This window comes from Sphaerodactylus townsendi, linkage group LG03, assembly GCF_021028975.2.
Source record: "Sphaerodactylus townsendi isolate TG3544 linkage group LG03, MPM_Stown_v2.3, whole genome shotgun sequence".
NCBI classification, from domain to species: domain Eukaryota; kingdom Metazoa; phylum Chordata; class Lepidosauria; order Squamata; family Sphaerodactylidae; genus Sphaerodactylus; species Sphaerodactylus townsendi.
This window is the reverse complement of record NC_059427.1, coordinates 41,244,609-41,259,600: the sequence shown is the minus strand read 5'-3', so window position 1 is coordinate 41,259,600 and position 14,992 is coordinate 41,244,609. Positions and strand designations below refer to the sequence as shown.

The 14,992-nt window shown below is 42.7% G+C and overlaps 1 protein-coding gene across 2 annotated transcripts in view; it reads left to right on the top strand.

Annotated features, from left to right (window-relative positions):
- The first annotated feature begins 3,387 nt into the window (after positions 1 to 3,387).
- Positions 3,388 to 14,992, top strand: part of CRBN (cereblon) — a 32,807-nt gene continuing 21,202 nt past the window's right edge. Inside the window, exon 1 of one of the 2 annotated variants that reach the window (XM_048490825.1) lies at positions 3,388 to 3,508. In XM_048490825.1, coding sequence (XP_048346782.1) covers positions 3,445 to 3,508 — 64 coding nt within the window. In that variant the 5' untranslated portion in view covers positions 3,388 to 3,444. The remainder of the gene's footprint in view (positions 3,509 to 14,992) is intronic. The other variant, XM_048490826.1, reaches the window with a different exon arrangement.

Sequence of the window (14,992 nt, the reverse complement as noted above, 5' to 3'; positions counted from 1 at the left end):
CATTGTAAAAGGCATCCTGTTAAACAAAGTTTCTACCTGAAATGTTGAAGAGTTACTATTAGAGTTATGCATAACCTCACTTCTTAATACGGTTGCAAGCTTCCAGGCAGGACCTGGAGATCTGCCGCTATTATAATTGATCTCCAATTGACCATGATCAGTTCTCTTGAAGAATATGGCCACTTCAGAGGGTGAACTCTACGGCATTATACCTTGCTTAGATCTCTCCCTTCCTTAAACCTCACCCTCCCCAGACTTCACCTCAAAATTTCCCATTACTGAGCTGGCAACCTTACTCTCTAATAACAAGAAAAAAAAGAAGAAGTTTATTTACACCAAATGTTTGAAATACAATTTAAATAATAGAAAACGTTCAAAACCATCTTAAATAACTAATATAAAATACGATTAAAACATTAAATCTTTCTACATTTCAGCAGCAGAGTACAACCAAGATGGCAAGAAGTTTTGATGACAATTGTCAGAGTCTATTTAAATAAAATCACTGGACCCTTTAATTCTTATTTTCAGATTTCTTCAATTTACAAAGATATACTGTATATACTAGGTGTATAGAATCTAGGCCGGAATATAAGTTCGAGAGGCACCCTAATAATTGTTACCTCACAAAAAATTGGGAAAACTTATTGACTCGAGTATAAGTCTAGGGTGGGAAATGCAGCAGCTACTGGTAAATTTCAAAAATAAAAATAGATATAATCAGGCGCTATTTGGGGGTCTCTGCCACTGACCCCCCCCATCTCCCCAATCCCAAGGTCTCTGCCACCGACCTCTCCATCCTGCAGCTTGTCCAGCTCACCCAGGTTGACTGACTGTCACCCGCCGAGAGCCAGAGGCCAGCAGCCACCGAGAAGAAGGCAGAGGCAGAGAAAGCGGCTGAAAGGGGGGAGGTAGAGAAGAAGGCAGGAGAGAGCGAAGATGGGAGAGGAGGAACGCCACACAAGAATTAAGTGGGACACTCACTTGCTTATAAGTCGAGGGGGGCTTTTTCAGCACAAATAATGTGCTGAAACAGTAGACTTATATGCGAGTATATATGGTAAACAAATCTGGCAACTGACAATGTCGTGTTAAGATCTGCTCCCATTAGCACACATCTTAATTTATATTCATTGTTGCTACCGGCGAGTCTCTCCAATATCAGGCCCAAAATATCTTTGCAGGGCTTATCAAGCAATGGACAGCTAAAGAACATATGTTCCATGGTATCAATCTCTTTTAATGAGCAATCACATAGCCTTTCTTCAAAAGGGATTTTCTTGTATCTTCCTTCAAGAACCCTAGAAGGAAGTGAGTCACTTCTAGCTAAAGAAAAACCTCTCCTCTTAATGAGGTCTTCTAGAAAATATATACAAGGTGCTGGAACATTTTTATATTTTAGATGAACTGGAGATAAGAATCCTGGAGATGCTGCTAAGTCAGATTGATGCTCAATGTCCATAATTCTTTGCTTAAAAGGTTTAGCCCGCACAGGTCCTAGCCCTTAAATGGCATGGAGAGATATACCCATCTTGTGCATAGAGCAAACAACTGATTTTAGCCACCTGGACTGAAAGTTATCCCACAAGAGTAAGGGGAATAGACCTTGAAAATTACTCCCTAATATGTTGTGGTTGGATCTGCTTCCTGTGGGCGCCATTTTGTGGCTGCACCCACCACCCTGTGAGAATTTCAAACATGCCCACAGGCTCAAAAAATGTTGGGAACTCTCCCATCTAAACTGTACAAATTTCCTGAATAAATGAATGTGAAGCAGTCCTGCTATAGAGAATAAGGAAACCTTAACACTACATGCTCAATTAAAGCTGACAATATTTTTAGCTGTTAAAAGCCCTGTGCTGTGAGATTTTACCAACAATCCCAGAAATGTGGGTATCATTCTGTAAAAAAGCTTATACACACTTTATTCTGGGGAATCCCAAGTCAAATTCCAATGTAACACACTTTCATGTTATTTCTTTTGATTAGGTTCGCCGTTCCCCTTTGGCATATTATTTATTTATTAAACTTCTATACCGCCCTTCCCCTAGGCACTCAGGGGGTCATTAAATGACACCCATATGGTTTCTAAAGCTACATATTTTTTCAGCTCTAAATAACAAAAAACTGTTTTGACCTTAAGAAATTAGAAAATTAACATACATTTCATAAATTAAAGAAAACATCTATAATTACTAATTTTTCAAGCTATTTGTATCTTAGGGAGTATGTCTACACCAAGAACATATACCTTTGTAGCTAGCCTGATCTTGTCGGATCTTAGAAGCTACACAGAATTGATGCTGACATTCAAGGGCCTATCCAAGTATTGTTATCCTATTGATGGGCACTGACATCTGGAGTATTTTAATATCCTTAGGGTATCTGTAAACATGAAAAGCATGGCTTTTTAAATGGCACAAATGGTTTTACTAAACCTTTAACCGGCAATTTGTTGCCTGTTGAAATAAAGGGAACCAGTATGGAAAGATAACAGGAAAAACCTAACGTCAGAAACTTAACTCCCTAGATAGCATTGGCAAGATTCCTCACTTCAGGCTGGGAAATTCCTGCCTATTTGGGGTGGATTCTGAGGCGGGGTGGTGGCTGCTGCGCAGGGGGGCCACGGGGAGGAGGCAGAAAACGAGGAGGCCACCATCCCCCCTCTGCTCAATGGAGCAGCAGGCGGCTGCCTTCTCTGTCCAGCAGAGAAGGTTTGCAAGGCACCACTGCCACTCCCTCTTTGCCCAAAGGAGCAGCAGGCGGCTGCCTTCTCCATGGGGCAGAGGGGTTTTGTATGTCCGGTGCTGTGTGCCAGCCGGCAGCACTAGGCAGGCTGCCGCCGCCACCGTCTCCTCTCTGCCCAATGGAGCAAGCGGCTGCCTTCTCCATGGGGCAGAGGGGCTTTGTATGCCCGGTGCTGCTGGCTCACGTACTGCGAGAACTGGCAGGACAAGGCAGGCTGCCGACGCCGCCGCTGCCATCTCCTCTCTGCCCAATGGAGCAGGCGGCTGCCTTCTCCATTGGGCAGTGGAGGTTTGCATGTCTGGCGCTGCCGGCTCGCACAGGCAGAGGGGGGTTTGTATGCCCGGTGCTGCTGGCTCGCGCAGTGGGAGAGCCGCAGCACTAGGCAGGCTGTCGCCACCGCCATCTCCTCTCTATCCAAGTTGCCTTCTTCGTGGGGCAAAGGGGTTTTTCGTGCCTGGTGAGCTGGCAGCATCAGGCAGGCCACCGTACTCCCCTCTCGGCCCTCATCTCCAGGGAAACCGTCATCTCCAGGGAAACCATGCGACTCATGTCCCAGGAAGGAACGATGAAGACCCGTCTCCCTCCACCACTAGAAGCCGCTATGAGGTGAAAGTCTCTTCAGAAGGCCGCCTCCTCCTCCTCCTCCCCCTCCCTTCCCGGCGGCGCCTTCCCAGGCTCCTCTCCGGGTAAACAGCGATGGCCGCAGACGGAGGAGGCGGAGGGCAGAACAACATGGGGAACCACTTGCAGCTCATTCCCGGTAATGGTCGCGCGCCAAGAAGAGACTGCCTGCAAGCGCAGCAGGGAAAGTGAAGGAGTGACGTGCAAGGAGCACCTGCAAGGAGAGGGGCTGACGGGAGGGCAGGCGGGGGAGCCCCGTCTGATGGGCCGCGAAAAGAGTTACGGGGCTCCCGAGGAAGCGGGGAGGGGGGGGATAGATTGAGGATAAGGATAAGGTAGCACCACCAAGGGGTTATGGGGAGAAGGGGGGCTGTGGATTATGGGGCAAGGGAAGAGAAGCCAGTGGGGGCGTGACGGGCCTGGGATAGATGGGAGGGGGGGTGATCTTTTATGACTTGAAAAACTGCGGGGAAGGAGGTGATACAGGGGAGCATGTGTGGTGGGGCAGGCGAGGAAAAGGGAGCGGCACATGCACAAAGTTGTGATTAGTAATAAAGTAGTCTAACTTGTGACAAGCAGTGTCTGAGGAAAGGTTCGTCTATGTTATGCACTGGCTAGTACAATGGGGATCTACCGATACTTTTAAATTCATCCATTTAAGTCTAAAGTCTTGCGTTAAAAGACTTGCCAATGCTACCGAGGGAGTTAAGTTTCTGACGTTAGGTTTTTCCAGTTACCTTCCCATTCCATCATGTTGGCCCTCCTTTTTTTTTTACAACTATTTTATTTTAGTTTATTAGATTTATATGCCGCCCAATTCCCAGGTGAAGTCGGGGTTTTGTCTGAGACATGGGGCATTAATGGCAAGAAGGGTGGGGGGGGGACTGGACATTGAGGTGAATGTTTCTAGAACATGACATACCGGCCACAAGAGCAGGACAGATGTATTTAAAGGAAGGAAGTTGGCTGTGGGTGGGGAACACAATGTCTAGAGGAAATAATTAGAATTGCCACTTTGTTTTTGGCACCAGTCCTAGACCTTTATCAGCAGTTAGATAAGTGACATCTTATCCTAGAGTAGAAATACAGTAATGGGAAGGCTTCATCTAAGGAGTTTCTCCCTCTGTCTTATGTTGATGGCATGCCTTTTTAATTTTCTTCAATTATATCCTAGCATCCCCTCTCAGTGAGGACCCAAAGTGATTTACATTGTTCTGTTGACCTCCATTTTATTTGTATTTGTTCCTCCCAGACAGAAGCATAAGAGCGGTTGGATTGGGCTTGTGTGAAAACTATGGAGGAAGTTGTAGAGAAATGGAACTGAAGAAGTGGAAGGGAAAGCCGGAGGCCTGAGTGCGAGGAACTGGAGGTTGGGGCATTGTGTGTATATGGGAGTCTGGAGTACATAACTCAGATGTGTGAGATAAGGATGTGACGCACTAAGATGCAGAAAGTTCTTTGCAGTGTTGGGCAAAAATGAAACATGTTGGAGATAATAGTAAGAGTTGGTGTGATGTGTTGCTGACAGAGAATTGGAGCATTACTGGTAGTTTAAAACAGGATGGAGATTCTTGATAGTAGAGCAGAGTTATATTCTTGGAACTTGGAATTAATAAGAGAACTAGTCTACAGTGAAACAAAGATGTTTGATGCTAATAAAGGTCCAAGTTGGGATATAAAGCACTGGGGAAATTAGGGAAAGGCCTGATCTGTTTAGGTTATATCTCCAGATACTAATATAGTACAGTCTTCATATGGTTATGTCTTGAAATATGCTCTTGGTATCAGAACCTTGTTGCACTTTGAAATTCCATGCATCTGGTAGTGTTTGGTGTATAATATTAAAAGAGATTTCTGATTTTTTGTCATAGTCAACTGGATTGGTATGTGGTGCAGAGTTTAGGGAAGGTGGAATTCAGTAGTAGTAGCAGCAGTAACAGCAGGAAAATCAAATTAAAAGGGGGCTCATGATCCTTTCCTGTCTTTGTCTTTTCTTTTGACTTTCCTCACCTAATATAATAACAGTAGATATGCCAATCAAGCAATGGCCTTATCCCATTTAGTGGAAAAAGGAGTGAGAACTTGTTTGGTGCAAGGGGTTGGGTGTGAATAGCTTTTTAAAATGTGCTTGATTCCTAGAGGAAGCATAGAATCCTAGAGTTGTAAGGGACCATGCAGGTCATCTAGTCCACCCCCCTGCTCAGCACAGGATCAGCCTAAATCATCCCTGACAAGAAGAGAAGAGTTTGGATTTATACCCTGCTTTCCTCAACCGTAAGGAGTGTCAACGTGACTTACAATCTCCTTCCCTTCCTCTCCCCACAACAGGCACTTTGTGAGTAGGTGGGGCTAGGAGAGTTCTGAAAGAACTGTGACTAACTCAAAGTCACCTGGCAGGCTTCATGTGGAGAAGTGGGGAATCAAATCTGGTTTCCCAGATTAGAGTCCACCTGCTCTTTACCACTATACTATGCTGGGGTTTTTTAGCTGCTGCTTGAAGACTCTCAGTACAGGGGAACTCTCAACCTCTGTAGGCAGCCTATTCCACAGCTGAACACTCTTACTACAAAAAGTGTTTCCATAATAGCCAGCTGATAATTTATACCCATTCTTGTGAATCCTATCCTCTGCTGCCAACAGCTTCCTGGCACTCTTTCAAATGCTTAAAGAGAACAATTGTCTTTCCTCATTTTCTCTTAAGGCTTGGTCTCCAGGCCCCTGATCATCCTTTTTTCCTTCTTCTGCACCTGCTCCATTCTGTTCACATCCTTTTTGAAGTGTACACAGTATCCCAGGTGCAGCCTGATCAACGCAGTCGACAGCGGGACTATGACATCTTGTGATTAGGATGCTGTTCCTCAGTAGAGAGTCAGCATGGTGTGGTGTTTTAAGAACAATGGTTATCAATCTGGATAAACAGATTTGATTTTGCTGTCCTACCCATGAAGCCTGCTGGGCGACCTGGGGCCTGTCACACTTCTCTCAGAATTCTCTCAGCCCCATCTATCTCACAAGGTATCTGTCGTGGGGAGGGAAAAGGAAGGTGATTGTAAGCCGCTTTGAGACTAAAGGTTGAGAAAAGTGTGGTATAAAAATCAACTCTTCTGGATACACCCCAAGGCTGCTGTAGCCATTTTTGCATCACACTGACTGCTGCTCATATTTAACTTGTATAAACACAGCCTTCGAAGAAAAGAGCAGTGAAAGCTGACTAAAGTTGGTCAGGTACTCACACTCATATAACTACATCAAAAATACTACTGCAAATTCTGTTTTTAAGACTTACTAGTGATTGTATATCATTCCTCCTTGAAGCTCAAAGAGCTATCTACCCACTGACTAACCAAGTCTATCTTAGCTTTAGTGAATTTTACTTCATGTTACCAAGAAACTGGTCTTGCCTAGCTATTTCTTGGCCCTTCACATCTTGGTTCACACTTTTGTACCTAGCCAAGTTACTCAAGGCTCTTCTCTGGGAAGATAATGTTGTAGTGATTTGTAGTGTCAAGAAAGATGAGGCATGAGATGGAGTCAAACACAGACGCAAGTGAGATCATGGGCCTGGGAGCTTAGTGATGAAAAACCCAGGGGGGGAGGTTCACGCTTCCATTAAATCTTGTTAGCCCAAGAAACCCTGCATGTAAGTTGCTTGATTGAGGGTACATGGTAGCTGCAGAAGTAGGTTGCCATGTGTCTTAGCTACACACCTGCTTCGCCAAACAAGATTAAGCGAGCTGTGGGCAGCCTGGCATAAACACTATTAATTTTAGTTTGAACTTTCTTCCCTTTGGGCCTTCCTTCCTTCTTGCCATCTTTTTAACTATAGGTTGGGCCTTGTGCAGCCAGAACCTCTGCTTCTTGGATTTTGGACTTGGAGTTCTGGCTAGACTCTGTATCTCCAGCCTGTCCAGTTAACATCTGGGTCGGAGGACTAAAACTTGAATAAGTATTCTCAGATAGTTGCTCAGTTTTATTTTCTTCCCTGCTTTGCATTTCATCTATATTTGTACACTTTTGTGTATTTATTTTAATAAATCTTATGAATTATACTCTTTTGGTGGTGTTTGGGTTTGAGGACCAGTACCCTGGCCCTGGCCTGTTTTGGCTAAAGCAGTTAGGATACACTCCCAAGTATTATGTGTTTTGTTCTTGATTTTCACCCAAAGCCTTCTTGTGAGACAAGGGGTTTTGACACATGTGCCTTGGTTAGTTAAATTTGGAGCTGACAAATACACACAAATATACATATATTCACTTGCTGAGTCTGTATCATCCTGGTAGTTTGTTGATGACTGTTCATTCTCTAGGCTTAAGGTGCGGCCTCAGGAAAGTATTGTTGAGGAGAGGGCGCAGAAGGAAAAGATTGTATAGATTTGCCAAAGTGACCCTTTACCTGAAATAACGTGCTTAGGTATGTGTAGAGAACCTTGTGGCCCAGCACATGGCCTTCCCGTGGCTATGGAGCTATAGTAGTAGTGTAGTGTTTTTGACATGGGGCTGCTGGAAAAATGTGTAAGAATGCACATAAAAATCTGGGTAATCTGTGAGCTTCCACTAAAACAGCGATGGACTAGATCAGAGGTCCCCATCCTTTTTGAGCTGTGGGCATCTTTGGAATTTTGAGAGGGGTGGTGAGCTCCAGACTCAAAATGGCTGCTGTAGGAGGCAGAGCCAATATCACTTCTGTGCTTTGCAGAGGAATCACAGAAGGAGAATAAAAAGAAATTAAGGAAAGCCTGATAGGAAGGAAGGGGAAAAGAGAAGGGGGAAATGCATTGCAGTGGCCCTGCTCACTTTCTAAAAGCTTGGTGGGAGCCAGAAAAAGTACTAATAGATGCCATAGTGCCCATGGCTACCAAGTTGGGGAACCCTGGGCTTGATCATTCAAAATAGGGAAAGGGACCAGATGGAGGAGTCTGTCGACCTCTAACTGGAAAATAGAGAATCCTCTTTTTATACAAGTATAGTAGTGTCTGGCAGATGGGAAGGAAGTGGAAGTAATATATTAGCAGTGCTTGAATAAATGATCTTTGTTGTCTTCTCCCTATTTTATTGCAAGTGTTTATTGAAAGAAGCATATCACAGCATGACAGAAATGTATTCTATGATGCTTTGTGTGGGACTTGCTTCTGTTCTTGGGCAGGGCTGTCTCCTGGCTCTTGTGTTTTGCTTGCTTCTGCCAACTGTCTTCAGAAAGCTTCACCCATGTTATGTCATAGTTGGCAGCATAGCTGCATCAGAGCGTGGCCTCCTCCCTAAAACAGAAGATAGTTTATAGTATATGTTCTATAAACAGTTGTACTCCTGTCACAGATTATCTGATGCAATTAAATTGAAAATGTAGATCAAAATACAACCAAAAGTAAAATAACACGCTTTGGTTTCAGGTTGGAAGTCGGTGTCTGAGTCCAGTTCACTGGGGTAGGGTGGAGTATAAATCTGAAATAAAGTAAAAGGAACAAGTAAAGCATCTGTTTCTCAGAACAATGTCTTATTGTAGATTAGAATTTTGAACTAGGCGTTTGGATGGTTGGCCTCTGGTTATTGAAAGGAAAAGTAGAGATGAAATGAGGCAAGATGAAGAGGTTTTGTGCTAACCCTTAAATCACTTGCATTGTTGCTGTGGGAAATGGGATCCTTACAGAAGGAAACTGAAAGGAATAAGATTGCAACTGGAAGGTGTTCACCAAATGGCTTGCAGTAATATGCTGGCATTTTAGGCAGGACTTATGTAAAGTGAGACTCCTTAATATTGATATAATGATTTAGAAGAAATTATCAGTGGAGATCTTCTCATGTGTTTTTAGTAGAAGCATGAGTTCATAATTCCATTTGAGTGAGAATAAGGGATATTGGAAGCTGATTTTCTCCATTGTTTTATTTATTTATCCTCTTCATTTATAATCCGCCTTCCTTACTGGCTTTATTCTTTAATCTTGTGTTGAGTCGTTATGTTTTGCTTGCACTAAGTATGTACTTTGTTTTCTCGCTGTTGAGAGTCAGATTGTGCAGGTTAATCTGTATGGGAAAGATATATGGATGGATTTGTTTCTGGGGCAAAGCAGTGAACTGGATCCATACTCATCAGTGCGTTTAGATCTGGGCTCTCCTTTAAACCCACCCTGTAACATGAGAATAGTTTTAAAGTTTTTATCCCCATCTCTTAATTTTTCTCCCTTTTCTTTCCCATGCTTGTCTGTTTCTTCCTCTCTTGAAAAAAGGAAATGGTAGTGTTAGTGCTACTTAAAGAATGCATCCCAGTTAGAGGTTAGAGTTAGAATGCATCCCAGTTAGAGGTTAGAACCCCCAAAATGAAAGCCACTGGACAGGATAAGCTTTTGATACTTCTTCCAGTCAAGTGAATCCATGACTTGCAACCATTGACTAACAGAACTTGGATGTTCATACAAGAGAATTAATGAATGGCTTTAAGTCAAGATTATCATATAGGTCCAGTAATTAATTCCAACATTACCCTTAGATCACTTTATTTATTCGATTTGGTATTGCCTTAGTTTGATATTGCCTTAGTTCTGACGAATGAATGTTGTTGTCCTGAAAAGACAAGTGTAAATAAAATGCATTATTTTGTGTGTTTGCCTTGAATTAAGATATCACAACTGTATGTGGTTTCCCCATTCAAATGATGGAAGACAAGCTATGTTGGGTCTTCATCAATCTGCATTTGTATTGCGGATTAACAAGACCAGAACAATGGTCTCTTGTTTTTTTTCCCCCATTGTGCCGCTGCGGTAAAATGAGTCATCTCTCTTCACCAGCTTTTTAGGTTCTTGCAGCCAACATTCAGCACAGTTTGGCTGTTTACTTTTTCTTGCAGAAATAAGTGAAAATGAAGAAAACAAAATGGAGCAGCTATGAGTTGGGTTTAAAAATGAAGTGCGGCCAATTGCTAACAGTAAATAGCCTATTTTTAAAACACAGCCACCCCTAATAGGTAATAAGAAGCAAGAGAGGAAAGCTTTGAAACAGTTGTAGGTAAAACAGATTTCTTCCTCTAAATAGACATTGAGTTTGAAAATGTAGTGAAAGCTGATACAGCACTGTAAAATATTCATGAATAAGTGAAAAACAGCGGATGAACTGCATTGTGACTCCTATGAAAAAGACATTATCAAAATTATATTAGAAGAACATGCTTAGAAACCAGAAATGATCTGAGAAGATTGTCGTAGCTGTGGCTGGTTACTAAGGAAATGTCAGTTCGGCTGTTGTAACTTTTTAAAACCATGTATAGTATGTCCCACTGTGTGCCAGTACTGTTCATGTTTACAGACAGAGCTGTACCACGGCAAGGTACAGTTGGGCATCATCCTAGAAAACCTCTTGTGTTGAGATCTGCGAGGAAGAGGAAGGAGAGTTGGTTTTTATACCCTGCTTTTCTCCCCCTGAAGGAGGTGGGTAGCTTTGGCAGAAGGAACAGGCAACTGATGCATGACTGTTATATCAGTTAGTAGCAGAACTGTGCCTAGCTTAATTACAAAGGCCCTTTTATATTTTATGAGGCTGCAGTGCACCGTAGTGTGGGTGGACTTACAGTTGTGACTGAGCTGTTGAAGCCTGCCATTTAAATGCAACCAATTGGCCTAACTGTGGTAGGTGGAAGCAAGGCCCGCGTTGTACTAGATGTACCGTGTGCATGTGTGCACGCCGGGCAAATTTTTAAATCCAAAATAAAAAAATTTACCAGATTGAAAAGTGTATCTTAGAAGCGATAGCTGTGTAAATATACACTTTTAAAAAGTCATTGCAAGCCTCTGCTGAAAGAACTATACTGGCTGCCCCTCAGTTTTTGGACACGATTCAGAGTGCTGCTTCTTATGTTTAAGAACTAGAATAGCTTGAGGCCAGGGTATCAGAAGTACCGTCTCCTCCCAAACTACCCAGCCCTCCAGTTTAGATCTGCCTCTCAAACCTGCTGTCTGTGCACTTGTCTGCAGAAGTAGTGGGAGTGGTAAGTAGAGATGAGGCTTTTTCAGTGAGGGTTCTTTGCCTTGCCATTTCTTTTGCCTGGAGTCTGGGAAGGCAGGTTCACTGGGAGCCTGCCTTACTTTGCTGGAAGAACCAGGCCAAAGCAATTTTTTTTTAACCTGGGCTTCTAATTACTTATCTTTTTTTAGCTGTTGGTCTGCTCCTGATTTGAGGGTTTTGTTAGTGAAATTTTAGGCTGCTCAGTGTTCGTTGCATGCACTGGCTTGTGTTTAATGGTTTATGTTTCGTCTGTCAACTTTCCTCTCTGGAGAAGTGGCATGGACATTTTTAAATAAATAAAAATCTTAGTCAAAAGCCTTTTTGAAAATCCATAGGCACAGTGTCTACAGGCTCATTCCTGTCCACATGCTTATTGACACTTAAAACTCTAAAAGTTTTGCAAGACAGGAACTACCATGTTAGTTTTTCAGCAGACCCTGCCCTTCAATATGCTTGACAAGTCTATCTTTAATAATGCTTTCCATTAATTTATCTGGAACAGACATTAAGCTAACTCGCCTGTAATTTCCTCCCCCCGCCTCACAACCCTTTTTAAATTAATGGGTGTTACATTGGCCATTCTCCAGTCCTCCGGTACAGAGACTGATCTCAGGGATATGTGACATATCGTAGTGATAGCAAGCTGATATTAGGGATATTACATATCCAGGGATGACTATATCCCGCTAGTTCTTTCCCTTCCACCGGGTAGCTTTAATGCGCACTATATCTGTTTTCTGTGTATTGTCGAAGGCTTTCACAGCCGGAATCACTTGGGTGCTGTGTGGTTTCCGGGCTGTATGGCCGTGTTCTAGCAGCATTCTCTCCTGACGTTTCGCCTGCATCTGTGGCTGGCATCTTCAGAGGATCTGATGTTGGGAAAGCAAGTGGAGTAAATATCTGTTGGAGTGTCCAGGGTGGGTGGAGAAACCTTCTCTGTGAGTAACAAAGAAGGCAACCAGGTCAATAGTTGAGGGCATCTGAATAGAAGTATGAGTAACAATGAAGACTATAGCATGGGCGTAACACTGGAGATAGCAAGGTCACTGGTGGGAGCATCTGAATAGAAGTATCCTGGCCTTCGTTTCTTTTGTCTATGGTCATCCTGTGTTTGTGTGGAGCTCGTTAGACACTGTCTTGACTCTAGTATTTTAGAGTCAAGACAGTGTCTAACCAGCTCCACACAAACACAGGATGACAGCCATAATTTTAACAAAACCAGATCTTTCTATTCGAACTCCCCTCAGTGACCTTGCTCTCAGTCGATCGCCAATATTGTTACTCGCTCCTATTCGATATCCAGGCTGCCACAACTAATTACCTGGTACTCTGGTCCCCACAAAAGATTCTGGACACTCAGCTGTCTACTACTGCTTTCCCAACATCGAATCTGAGGCCTCTCAGCGACATAGGCTGGTAACTAGAGAATGCTACTAGAACACGGTCCTTGTTCATAGGCTCCCTGAAACCACACTAATATCAGTTTTCCCTTAAAACTAAGCACTCCAACTCCTCCATGTTCACTTTGTGGCTTCTGGCATTAGCGTAGAAATACCTTAGCACAGAAACACCTTCACACTGTCTCTCTCTCTCTCGATTTGCCTGGCATGTACCCTTGCCCTCCTTGAGTGTCCTGGTTCAGCTGTTTACATTTTATATGACCAGCTGCACACAAATAAGGTGTCAGCTCACTGGGTCTTGAAATATTCGCACCAATAAAAACGGCTGCAGTAAGACATCTGTTCTGTAAGCAGCTGCAAAATATTCAGCTAATTTCTTTAGCAAAATAATTACTGTGAAAGAATGGAAGTTGCATTACTGTAATTTGAGAGACAAAAAGAGTTGATATGGAGTGGGACCATGTTGACTTTCCCCAACAAATACATTCAGGTTCCAGAGACCATCTGAGAAAGTTAGCTGTAGGGATGGGAAAATATTCCAAGTTTTATGTTTATTGATTTTTAAGGTCCTCCTTACAGAAGGATTAGAATAGGAAAACATTGTTGAAAGTTCCCTTGTAGTGATTTTCAGTTCCACAAGGGGATTGGAATTATAAATTGCAATTGCTCTAAGATTAAATGCATCTTGCCATATCTCCTTTATTCATCTGACATGGCATCTTTGTAGTTGTACTAACTATGAAAATGAAAAGCTTATCTGTATAACAAGTATTTTTATGTTGAGGTTAAACCCTGGAAGCTCATGTTACGTGGCTTAGGGCCAAAAAAGTTACTTTTACGATTAAGAATTTTGAAGTTGCAGGAAATGTGATTTCTCAGGAAGACTCAACTAAATGTTAATTTGTGTTGTTCCCAGAGTTACACATTTTCATACCCTGCAGCTGTGGGCAAGTATACATAGGGATTACAAAACACAGCATTCTGACAAGAATTAAAGAACATGAAAGACACTGCCGACTAATCCAACCTGAGAAATCAGCAGTAGCTGAACATGCTCTAAACCACAGGTGTCAAACTCGCGGCCTTCCAGATGTTAGGGACTACAGTTCCCATCATCCTCTGCCATCAGAAAGTCCTTCATTGGGCCCAATGGACATACAGCACCCAAAAGGAGCCAGGACACCACACTCCCAGCCCCAAACCCCAGGTGGAAGCCAACTTGGGTTCTAAGGCCTAACTAAGTAGGCACTAAGATCCAAATGGAGCATTCAAAACAAAGACGGTCCAGCACGTGGTGGATGAAGATAACAATTCTACTTGGGTTTTTTTGTTAAAAGGGTATAAAGTTGGCTCCACCTCCTGGGACCAACCCTGGAACACCCTCAACTATGCTGACGCAGTGTCATGTGCCAAAGGGGCAGGGACATGTTGGCCACTTCCAGAATTGGGCACAGTTGACTTGTGTGTCTCCCAAGTGCCCAGTTATCTCCCCCCTACCCTGGCTCATATGCTAGTTCAAGGCTGCGCTGGCTCCAGAAGTGAGTCTGCCTTCCTTCCTTTGGATTGCGCTGTTGTAGAAGTGACCAGTATTAATTTGCATATATAAATACATATTTTTGAAAATATCAAAAGTAATAGTGAATATATTATGTGTTCAGCAGTTTGTCTTGATATTGTTTCTGTTGTGTAGAAAAGCTTGGACAAAGTTGATTAATTTAGAATTTATGGAAGTGAAAAATCACAAATTTAATATTCTTTAACTTTTTGCATTCTGAGCTTTGTTTAGATAGGGTTTTGTAGGATTCTTTTGTAAACACAGCCTTCCCTTTTGTTATCTCTGAAAAGGAAAATGGTCAGCATACAAGGAAAAAAATCCCATGGATGATATCCCCCATGAGGAATTGTTAAGCTATCAACTCAGTGGCATATGCTTTTGAATATATGAAGTCAGCATGCTCACTCATAGGATATAGTTTGATATAGTAGATCCAGGAAAGATTTCTTTCCTGAGCATGTAAATTTCATGCAGCCAGTTTAAAAAGTATTAGGTTATACTGTTGGTAGACATTGCTTATATTGCCTAAAGGAAACATGAAAACTTAACCCGTCATGGTAACTATGCATGCAGGAAATTCTTACCCCCAGAATGCTTATATTATTGACACTTTCAGGCATCTGAATACTTGTAGTTATTTTTGTTTTGACCTTTTTTACCAATATCTGTATTCTGTTTT